The sequence below is a fragment of the Cavia porcellus genome, unplaced genomic scaffold, assembly GCF_034190915.1.
Source record: "Cavia porcellus strain 051 isolate PalLab524CR breed Dunkin Hartley unplaced genomic scaffold, mCavPor4.1 scaffold_33, whole genome shotgun sequence".
NCBI classification, from domain to species: domain Eukaryota; kingdom Metazoa; phylum Chordata; class Mammalia; order Rodentia; family Caviidae; genus Cavia; species Cavia porcellus.
The window spans coordinates 34116321-34128379 of NW_026947516.1; the positions used below are offsets into that span (position 1 = coordinate 34116321).

At 34.7% G+C, this 12059-nt stretch overlaps 1 protein-coding gene across 11 annotated transcripts in view; it reads left to right on the forward strand.

Moving 5' to 3' along the window:
• Gk (glycerol kinase) overlaps positions 1–12059 on the forward strand; it is a 117487-nt gene that overhangs the window by 37414 nt on the left and 68014 nt on the right. For 4 of the 11 annotated variants that reach the window (XM_063242821.1, XM_063242825.1, XM_023562859.1 and 1 more), the window contains 8 exons: positions 884–960; positions 1892–1939; positions 3115–3252; positions 5319–5428; positions 6000–6066; positions 7076–7093; positions 8764–8799; positions 9144–9211. In XM_063242821.1, the coding sequence (XP_063098891.1) occupies positions 884–960; positions 1892–1939; positions 3115–3252; positions 5319–5428; positions 6000–6066; positions 7076–7093; positions 8764–8799; positions 9144–9211 (562 nt within the window). The remainder of the gene's footprint in view (positions 1–883; positions 961–1891; positions 1940–3114; positions 3253–5318; positions 5429–5999; positions 6067–7075; positions 7094–8763; positions 8800–9143; positions 9212–12059) is intronic. The other 7 variants (XM_063242823.1, XM_063242826.1, XM_003464737.4 and 4 more) reach the window with 3 other exon arrangements.

A 12059-nucleotide genomic window follows, 5' to 3' on the forward strand; every position in this document is an offset into this window, starting at 1 on the left:
AATGTGTAGTGGGCAGGCCTGTTGTCCTTGGAGCCCTTTAAAAGAGAATGTGAGTCTGATTTTTTTCAGGAGGCATCTGAGCACAACGAGTGTCCTAAAAATATGAAGTGACCATGCATAGATCAAAAGTTGTTAAAGTTAAGTACAAAAATTAAATCTCACAAATAAAGCTCAGTGGATTGATATTGGTTGCTTCCCAACATTGCTTTGTGTACTATTTAATAATTTCTCTTCCTCAAGCCTTCTGTCATGAAGGAAAACAAATACTGTCTAATAAGGGCAATTTGGTGATCCACTAAAATGGAGATTTTTTTCTATAACAAAGCATAGAAAATGGTGACTTTTTAAAATATTTCCTGAATTTTAGATCTTGTACATTGTCAAAGATTTTAACATGAATAAGCATTTCATACATACTTTGTTCCTTCACTAATAAGGTTAGGCCTTCTGCTTTTGTCACAGATTGCTGCCAAGTTTTCTAAAATACACAGTTTGCATTGGCCTTATGCATTTGTACTGCCAATCAGCCTGCCTAGCTGTTAGGTCCTTTCAGTACTTGAATATGCTTTAAAGAATCTATATTCCAAATATTCATAGTTGTTTTTCCTGTTAGAAAAAAACGAACAAAATAAGAGCATGAAGGTTTGTATTATTTCCTAACATGGTCTGTAATTTTGCACAAAAGCTTTAAATTCTCCCTATAAATTTATTCTCTTCTAACATTATCCCCATTCATTTCTAATTTTCTAATTTCTGTCTTATAAAAGCTATAGCATTTTAATTGCTTATGGAAACTAATCAGTGTCCTATCCTTGACAGTAATTTCATTAAGTTCTTATTTTTACGAAGTTTTTCATGTATATTATTATATTTTGGTCTATAGTGTGGCTTGATCTAAGAACCCAGTCTACCGTTGAGAATCTTAGTAAAAGAATTCCAGGAAATAATAACTTTGTTAAGGTAAGAGATCTCTTCAAAAGTATACTACAAGAATGTTTATTTTAAAAAAGGACTTTACAGATTTCACTAAAAAGACTACCTGGGCCTTGCATTTATGGCAGAATAGTTATTTGATACAGTTCATATAATATTTCCTGCAGACAACTGAGGTCTAATCAAGCCTTGACCTTGTTGTTTTTCTCTTCCTGTGGTAGGTTGGAGTAGTAATACTTTAAGTATTACTCAGGGTATTAAACTGTGTCTTAGGGGTTTAAACCATACTCTCTAAGGAGTGCTTTCTATAAGTCAAAAGAATCCATCCCTGCTGTTTCCAGTTGCCCACTGAAAATAATGCTTTTGAGAGTTTAGACATCTGGGTTCAAGAACAGAAAAAGTATATCTTTTAGCCCTTTATTGAACATCCTTTGTAATATATTCATATGATGAGAGCTAATAAAAATTACCTAGTATTCAGTCTTTATATAAAAGTCTCTTCAGATAAATGAAGGGACAGAGAATTTTTGAAATCAATGAAACCTTTTTCTTAGCAACATCAAGGCCAGGTTTTTCTGGTATCCAAAAAGAAGTTCCCTTATACTGTTGTTTGCTTATCTCCTTTTTATGCCTTTGGTATGTTGTTTTGGATGCTTTTGATATTTTCTTTTGATTCTTAGATTTGAAGCTAGGATTCAAACCCCATTAATTGCAGCAACCTAGTAAACCATTCCTTGTCTCTTCCCCCTGCCGAAGTAACTTCAGGCTTGTCCTGAATAAACCTTTGTCCATTTCCTGTTCTGTTCCTTTGTCACCCTGCTTAACTTCAGCTGTCTGTTGCTTCAGAGATGCATGCTTTTCTCCCAAATGCCACTTAAAGCAACTTTTACACCTTCTAACTGTATCTTTAACATAAGATACTGTGTTACTACCTCACTGTATTGTGGCATCTTCCCAGGACATCCTGTGGAATGACCCTTGGTCCTTCAAGTCAAATAATATTTCTGTAAGTTATTTTCTTTCATTATTTCTGAGCATCAATTCTTTTTTCCCTTAGGAAAACTAGAAAACTTTTAGTTGAGATTATTAATTTACATATTGCATTTAAGTATTAGATACTGTGGTTTGAGTTTTCTTATAAGCCGTGAGTCAAGAAAGAAAAAGGTATCACTTTCTGCTGTTAGGTGATAAATGAGAATAAGTATCAGAGGAAGGAAAAGCAGTTGTATTATTTTCATGTATGTGTTTTTTAAACACTTAGCCTTCTTTTTATTTATTTATTTATTTATTTATTTATTTATATATAGTTTTTATGATGCTGGAGCTTGAACCCAGAGCCTCATGTATGCTAGGCAAGTGCTCTTCCACTGACATTTTTGTTTAGTTTAAAAATTTGAGATAGCATCTCATTAAACTGTCCAGGCTGTCCTCAAATGTGCAATCTTCCTGCCTCGGCTTCCCAAAAGTAGTTAGGATTACATAGAAGAGTACAATGCTACATTGTGCTTAACTACTCAGCTTTAAGTATCCTTTATACATAAATTTGTTATTTAGTATACAGACAGAAAAGAGTTGGGCCTGACCCATTCTCAAAGATTGATAAGTTCCTATATGTTTTGTTTCTATCCTTTAGCATTTTTTCCATCCAAATTCCTTCTGTTTGATGTATTTGATGACACTTAGTCATACACTTCCTTAGAGCAACTCTGTGGCTTTAATCTGGCATGTCTTTGAGCTCTACTTTAGTCTCCACTGACTATTAATGTGTTACTTATGTGTTTGTGTGATACAGTTATCAGTTTATGATTTGACATACTCTTTGCTTGTGAATAGCTTATCAATTTCATGAAATATAAACTACAGAGTTTGAGGCTACATATGGTAGAAATTGTTTGTAAATGTTAACATCACCATTGTCACTATTTAATCACAAGATGTTGTATCATTTAATTTTCCTTCATGTTATATGGATGCTCTTTGAACTGCAAACAATTACTCTGATATTTATGCATGAATATGTGTCATGAGATAGGAATACAGTGTCATTCATAATACTATGAGATTACCTTTACAACCATTAAACAGTGTTTTTTTTTTTTTTCAATTTTGAGTTCTTTGGGTTTGGAGGTTTGGTTTTCAACTGTTACAGATTTAATTTGCTGACTGAATTTCCTGTTTTAGTCCAAGACAGGCCTTCCACTTAGCACTTACTTCAGTGCAGTGAAACTTCGCTGGCTCCTTGACAATGTGAGAAAAGTGCAAAAGGCTGTTGAAGAAAATAGAGCTCTTTTTGGGACCATTGATTCATGGCTTATTTGGGTATGTTTGCATATTATGTATGTAGAATTCTGGAGGATATATGGAGAACTTTTTCTGAAATTGCTTAGAATTCTTTGCCTGACATTTTCTACCAGTAATTCAAACATTAAGTAGCAACATTGTTGAGAAAAACCTCTCAGAAGATAGCAGAATATAACGGTCTCCATTTAAGAGACACTTTTGCCTACTTCCTCTTTATTTTTTTTTCACTTTGTGTCACTGAAAGTGTAGGATAATTATCAAAACTATACCTCATATGTATTACTTTTAGAATAAACAATTGATGTTGCCTTTGTCTCTCTTGCTTACCATATACTTCTCCACTAGCCATTTCTTAGAAGAAATGACTACTTAATATGATAAAACACCTAGGCTACTTTTATGGTACTTTTATCATTTGCTTTAAACATTACATAGCTGTCTCTTGTATAATAATCCATAATGGGGAACTAAATGATAGTGGTAATTTCTGTTAAATAGTCCTTTTGCCTATGCTGAACACGAGTGAGTAAAAATAAACTTTTTAAGTATTTTCAAGACTTATCTTAAAATTAAGTGGTCTGTAGTTCTTTGTGCCTGTCGCTGCCTCTGTCTTGCTGTTATTTTTACTATGGACATTTTCCAGAATTTCTAAGAGTAGAGGGAATAGTATAATAAACGTCTCCAGCACTGAACCAGGTGCAGTGATCATCAACCTATGGGCCAATTTTGTTTCAGCTGCACTCACATAATCTTTATTTCCACAGATAATTTTAATGCAAATTCCAGACATATAATTTAATTTGTAAATACTTTAGTAAGTATGCGATGAATTTTTTTCAACATTCATGAGAACTTCAAAGGAATATTGTCCCCCCTGTTCTCACTTCCACAGAGTGGTTTTTCTAGAACCACTTCCAGAAAGAGGTAATTTTTTTACCCTTCCCTGTATTTGATCAGGGAAGTTTGTGCTTTATGTTTGTGGCAAGTTTTCCTGTGTGCCAGGTATAGTTAAATAAATACCTGGCTATTGCCTTGAGCAAATCAAGCAGGATGTAGGACAGCTGCAGGAGACTGAAAGAGATATAATTTGGCTGAGCCACATGGCATATCATTTATTGAACTTAGTTCATTTCTCTTTTTTTGTCTTTTTCTTTCAGACAGGGTCTCACTATGCAGTTCAGGCTGGCCTTGAGCTCACTTTGTAGCCCAGGCTGGTCTCGAACTTACAAGGATCCTCCTGCCTCAGCCTTCCAAGTGCTGGGATTACAGGCCTGAGCCACCACGCTGGGCTAATTTAGTTAATTTCTTACCTCTTATTGCTTCCACCCAAAGGCAGGCAGCATTGTTTCCAGTTGTGATAGTAGGTTGATAATGTAGGGAGTTTAAAACTCTGCTTTCTGCTTTCAGGACATGTGCTTCATAGCCCATTGTCAGTTGTTGGAAAACACACACACACACACACACACACACACACACACGCACGCACGCACGCACGCACGCACGCACGCACGCACACGCACGCATTAACAGCACAGACTTCTCTAAAAGCCTTAAGAGGCAAACATTTGCATTTCTTTCACCTGGCCAAATTTAAAGAGATTGAATTTTCCAAAAACAAGATGAAAACATAGCTGATTTTTTGTTTGTTTGAGCACTGATTAACTAGAATTGTCCTAATCCAGGAACTACTAATCTCATATGTGGCTATGAGTACTTGATTGCAATCAGTCAGAATTGAGATATACTGTATTAACTTCACACTGATTTTCAAAAACTTAATACAAAAAAAAATTAAAATGCCTCAGTAATAATTGTATGGTGCTTACATTTTTAAATGATATTTTGATATAAAAGCATTTATTAAAACTAGTTTCACTTATTTGTGTTTTTAATATAGCTGCTAGAAAATTTTACATTTGTAGCTCACATTTTATTTCTATTAGAAATTGCTAAAAACTGGAAAACCAAATAATTGAAATGTTCTATTCTTCAGCTTTAGTACTCTCTACTGTTTCTGACCCTTAATAGTAAGTAAATTAAGTTGGAAAGAAGTACAAATTGAACCTCTCCTTTATTTTGTCTAGAGTTTAACAGGAGGAGTCAATGGAGGGGTTCACTGTACGGATGTAACAAATGCAAGTAGGACAATGCTTTTCAACATTCATTCTTTGGAATGGGATAAAGAGCTCTGCGAGTGAGTTGTGTCTTGCACTAAGTATAGCTTCCTCTGTATGTTATTTATAACCTAAATCTTACTATTTTCAGATGTCACTGGGGGACCAAAATTTAACTGTTGATATTTCAACTATGCATGCAAGTCTTTGTTTTATAGGTTTTTTTTTTTAAGAGAGACTATTACTACATATATAATAAACAGGACAGATTATTCTCCATGGATCTTTTTTTTTTCTGAAAAGTACTTTGGTTTCCATGTGTGCTTTTAAATTTTGATTGATTTGATTCCATGAAGTTAGAATGTTAATTATCCAACAATCGACTATGTTTTACTGGTTCCTATATTTACTACTCTTTTTTAACTCTACTCAAATGTATCCATTTTCTAATTATTACATTATTATTATCCATTTTCTAATTATTTTTACCTTTGGGCTGGGGATTTATGTCAGCGGCATAAGTGCCTGCCTGGCAAGCGCAAGGCCATGAGTTCGAACCCTGGTACAAAAAATTTACCTTTAATTACATATAAATGTTTCTAGGTGTTTATTTAGAGCAGTGTTAAAGTACCCAAACTTACTCTTTTTCAGATTTTTTGGTATTCCAATGGAAATTCTCCCAAATGTCCGGAGTTCTTCTGAGATCTATGGCTTAATGGTAAAAAAAAAAAAAAAAAAAAAAAAAAAACCATTGGGGGAAGAGTGCTTTTGAAAAACTTTAATTGTGCTGTGTTTTGTAGTTTGAGATTTGTGACTTTGTTACTGCAAATATTTGTAGTATATAAAATAAGAATTTAGTATTATTTAAGTAGTATTATAACTGAAAGCCTTAGACTCCTTACCACCCAATTGATTTTACATTTATAAACTTGAATGGGCTTTTCTTTATTGTTTTTAAAGTATTCACAGGATAACTTGAAACAGTAGTGTGGGAATGCAAGTTTATTATTTAAATACAAGTAATTGGTTTTTAGCTGTGAGAGCTACCTTTAATTTAGATCAGTGACTGTTCACATTTTAATGGTGTTCTTTTCCCTGTTGAATCTCTAATTGGAAAAATCATTGTTAGCTTAAGTAAAATTTAGCAAAGAAACTGAAAGGAGAGAATTATTTCAGAATTGGGATGACTAATTAGATTGATTTCCAAAATGCATATTTTTATTACTGCTTTATTGAAACCAGGAAAATAATAGTTTCAGTAAAAAGTATGCTTAGCATCATTGAGAGTATATGGTCAAATGTCAGAAATGAAAACCTCTAGGAGGATTTGAAACCACAAATCTGGAATCAATGATAAAATTTAAGAATAAGTTTGATAATAATTTCCAAAATGTAGACATTTCATAAAAGTATTTTAGAAAATCCATTTTTAGTGTTAGTAATAAACACTAAGCCCTCTAGATCAAGCTTGATCAAGAATTTTTAACAGGTTCATTGTACTAAAGCTTTATAAAACAACATGGAATTTCATAAAGGATGCACAGTCACTGCTTATCTATTGTAAAAGTGCTTTGACAGTTTAATAGGTGTCACAAATTGACTTGGGTCAGAAAAAGAACTATTGTTGAGAAATAGTTTCAGAGAATGATTGAAGAAATTGGCCTAGTTTTCTCTTGCATTTAAAATGTTATGCTTCTGTCCCCCCTTCTCCCCCTTGCTGACTATAGAAAATCTCTCATAGCCTGGTGAGTAGGTTGCCCGTCAACCACACCACTCATTTATTTGGAAAAGATACAGTGCATTTCCATGTACTTTCAGACAAGCAGAAATCCATTTACTAAAGAGATATATCTAGAATTTTTGTGATCCTCCAAATCTTACTTTCTAATTTTTTTAAGTATTCCATATTGACAGAGTGATGTTTCTAAAATAAAAGATCTAGGTAATTTTCTATAATGCAAGATTCTGATGTTACCTGTTATAAAGTACAGTTATGTACTTCGGCCTGTAGCATAATAGGAAAACTAGATGGGAGTTTTTAAATGACCTAAATGTCTATCTAAAATATACATTAGCCAACTTTTCAGACCAGTTAGTTGGAAACGCACTGTCCCTTTTTCTGCATGCTTCATTAGAGGATACTCCAGGAATCCTTCAGAGGCCCCTCTCCCATAAAGAAAAAGAGTGCTTTCAACTTTACACACAGTTGGTCTTGCTGAGAGTGTGATCATTTCTAAAGTATAAGCAAACTTTTTAAATTTATCAAGATGTAAAGTCCTGGGTTTATAGTTCAATGAAAGCGTGCTTGCCTAGCATGTACAAGGCCCGGGGTTCATTTCCCAGTACTGAGAAAAAAGCCCTTTTAACTTCCTATTCATTCACTTTTAAGAGTTTTTTTTTTTTTTTTTTTTGTAATTCAGCCTTTACTTAATATCTACATTCCAGATTTTCTCTATATATCCATATATGGGGTCATATATATTAAATAAAAAGCAAATCTTGAGTTAACCAGTAAATATGAAAGAAATAAAGTAATACCAAGTATCTGGAAGGCATTTTCTGTTTTGTAAAGGGTCCTCACATGTATGCCCTTACTTCCTTATCATTAAGCTAAATGATGCAGATTCTACTCTTACCTTCACTTTAACAAGGGTGCCCAAAGCTCCCAGGGCCTTGGAGACTTGCTCACAAACACCAGGCAGAGGAGCCCAAAGCTTTCATTTGATGTTCTCCCTGATATATCACTCTTTATTTTGGGAATCATGCGTTAATCCCCTTAATTCCTGCCATTGAGCTACACCCTTAGCCTTAGGGCATGTTTTTTTAATAAGTTTATAAATCCCACAATCAGCTATTTAAATATTATTTTTGTTCCTAAAATGTTAGCCATATCGATCAAAACAAAAATCATTCACGACACAAATTAGCTGTTGCTTGTTTAGATTCAAAGCATGATGTTTGCTATGAACAAATATTCAGTACCTGAATACCTTTGTTTCTTAATTAAGAGCAACTTGACTAAAATATAGCCTTCCACAAAATGTATTCCATGCTGGTTTGCAAGCTGTATAAAGGGTGTGTTAGTCATTTCATTTTGCAGGTAAATAACTAGTTGAGGTGTGGAGAGGTTTCAGCAGCCTGCTTGTGTCCTAACACTAACTAACCAGAAGTAGAGTCCCTGTCTCCCAACTGCCAGTCCCGTGTTTCATGTTCATTCTCCAACGTCACATCTGTTCTTGTCATTCTAGGAATACTTCTAGTATCTGTCTCTGTACCACTCATGTAGTTGAAACACTTGCTTTGTCTTGTCTTACCACGTCCTCTGGCACGTTGCTCTTTGTGTTCATTCCTCGTGGTTATGTTAGTAGAACCAATGTTTCTGACTGTTCATAATCTTTTTTTAAAATTTTATTAGAAAGCTGGGGCCTTGGAAGGTGTGCCAATATCTGGGGTAAGTTTCATCACCAAATGTCTCCCTGCCACTTCCCCACCCCTACCCCATGTTGTAGCTTTCTTTCTCCATCTTAGTCAGTTGGCCCCATCCTAAACTAGAAAGGATAAGGAAAGAGCAGAAAAGTGGACTGCTTTTTGTTCTCATGTGACATAGTGAAGGTAATTGAGGGTCTTTTGAAGAAATTCTCGCTGTGTTCCTATACCTGTTATCTTATAGGGGGTAATACAAATGGGGAAAATGGCCAAATGGAGGAAATATAAGGACATTAGATACCTTGATAAATAAAAGAAGAAAAATCTTTATAAAAAGGAAATGAGTAATGTTATCATTTATATTTTCAGTGTTTGGGGGATCAGTCTGCTGCTTTGGTGGGACAAATGTGCTTCCAGGATGGACAAGCTAAAAACACGTAAGTTTAAGAAACAGACCTTAAAACCAGTGGTATTTTGTCTCTCACCCTTTGTGCTTTGACAGAAAGAAAGCTTTTGAATTTTGACTAAGCCAAAATCTCAATACATTGTGTGCCATTATCGATATATGCATTTTTAACAGTTTTTATGTCCTTCAAATGAAATATATCATACTATATGTAAATATAGAGACAGCTTGTAAAGACCTCACTTTATAAGATTCATAGACTTTTTCACTCAAGGAATTATATTTTGGCTCCGTGTGATTGCCTGTTTTGAAGAGATGGGTGGGACAGGAGAGAGGGCTAGGAAGAGGTGAAGAAGAGTCATGGTGTAAAACAGTTTTCAACGTGTTATTTCTGCCCAAGTTTTTCTCACCATAACGATGAAGTCATCGTTTTATAGGATCTTCAAGGCTGTTTCTTAGCCTTGTTCTTTTTCCTTTTTTATTTATATATTCATTTATAATTTTGGTATTAGGGATTGAACCCAGGGATCACTGAGCTGCATCCTCAGCCTTTTTAATATTTTTATTTTGAAATAAAGTCTCACTAAATTGCCAGGTGGCCATGAACTTGAGAGCATTGGTCTTGGCCTCATGAGTAACTGAGATTATAGGTGTGAACCATCACATTTGGTGCTTTTTCGTCTGTTATCTGCAGTTTTTCTTCTGACAAGAAACAAAGAAAAAAATAGAAACAGTATTTTTCTCCTAAGCTTCTTACTACTCATCCATTCAGCCGCATTTTTAAGAGTCGTAAGAAGATAACTCCCAATTTAGAATGAAAAAACCACTGCTTAGACAGGTCAAGTGCTTGCTTGCCTCAGGCCATGGCGTTGATTCAATGGCAGAGCCCTATCTCAACCCTAAACTTTCTGACTCGCGTGAGTTTGGTGTTCTTTATTTTTGTTATATCACTAACCGTACTATTTGAATGTAATCTTCTAAACACAAAAAGTCCCTGCCAATTACATGTATTGATGAATAGAAAACAATATGCCCCAAGTGCTAAAATAATAGCACTTGCTCAACCAGTGACTAGTATATATTGTGCTCCATTTGTTCTAAATGTGTCAGAATCATTTAATTCCAGTGTTCCTGTGTAAGAAAGGTTTCCGTGGGTTGAGTTCAGTATAAAAGTTGAGACTGAGACATTTGAATTCCCCTATAAAGATGTGATTTTAGCCAGGCGTGGTGGCACACACCTGTAATCCCAGCACACAGGAGGCAGAGCTAGAAGGATTGCTGTGAGTTCGAGACCAGTCTAGACTACATAGAGAGTTCAAGGTCAGCCTGAGCTACATATTGAGACCCTGTCTCAAAAACAAAACAAAAAACACGCAAAAATGTGATTTTGAAGTAATAAAAGTAGAGGGAGGGAAGTCAGTGGCAAAGTAGAAAGGATCAAGAAACTATGCATATATATATATATATATATATATATATATATATATATATATATACTAGTTCCCTGTGATGGGTGTATTTATTATGTTATCACAAACATATATTAATAAAAATAAATTAAGACATAAAAGTAAATGGCATTATTGAAAACCAGTGTTTAGATAAAGGAGATATTTAGGGAGAAGTAGGCTATACTACGATAAAGAAGTGAGAAACAGAAAACAGAGTGTTTATTAATGTGGAAAGCCAAGGGAGAGATACTGAAGAGGGAAGCATGTATAACAGTGCCAAGTACTACACTATAAAGAGATTATAGAGGCTAAGAACTGAAAACAGACCATTTTATATAGAGATTAAGTCCTCATTTAGTAAGCTCCAGGAATGAAGTTTTAGAGCAGTGCCCAGGATGAGAGCAAAGTTTCAAGTGAGTAGGTATAAAATAGAAACAACAAGATGGAATGTGCTTCACAGAGATGCAGCCATTCAAGAACGATGAGAGATGTACGCAGAATGATGGGTGTGAGGTTCACAGAATCCTACAACATTTTGGGAATTTTGGTTTTGTTTTGAAATTATAACAAGACCAGAGAATATTTCTTTGGAGTGTAAGATTACACGTGGGTGTTATAAAATAAATGGGAGATAAATGATGGGCAAAATGAAATCCTAAGAGGTTGGAGCGATTGGGATTGAGCATTTGGTTAAATGTTTCCCAGCTTCAGCAGGGAGAAGATGACAGGCAGCTCAGTTCAGAGAAAGCCCACCTCTGGTTTAACATGGCTTGTAATTTCCAATCATTTTTTCTAAAATGAGCCTGTATTATTTGGTCACTAAATTTCGGTTTTCAAAAGAGAACCTAAGGTAGTTACCTCATTGTCCCAAAGGTACTGGCTAGTTGTAAAAAGTCTTTTACCTTCTTCCTAACTTTACTGAGGGTCTCTAAACCTGTCCCTATGCATCATCATTAGTACATATCTAGTCATGAACATTAGCAAACAATTATTCCCTCTGCAGAGGATGAAAGAGTCAGACCTGTGTCTACAGTGTTTGAACATAGCCAACAGTTGAGGCAGGTTAGGTAGATCACATAAATGGTGAAAGTTTCACATATGCTTAATAACTGGGAAGATGGAATAATATAAATTAAAAGGAAAATAGTTGCCTGTATACTGCTTTGAAAGCCATGGTCTAAAGTAGTAAAAAATTCTCTTCTTACATTAATACCAATCAGTACTAATTCACTTATATTAAGTGCCTTGTGCCTTCTTACCAGTTTTGTACTGTAAAACTGGTACATAATGACTCAGAATAGTGCTATCTGGGGTGCCAAATCAGTATGATTTCTCCTTGAAAAAGTATGAAATGATCGTTCATTGTCTTTGATTTTGTGAATATTTATTGAGTGATTAACTTGAAACATTAGCTTTGTTAACATCGTG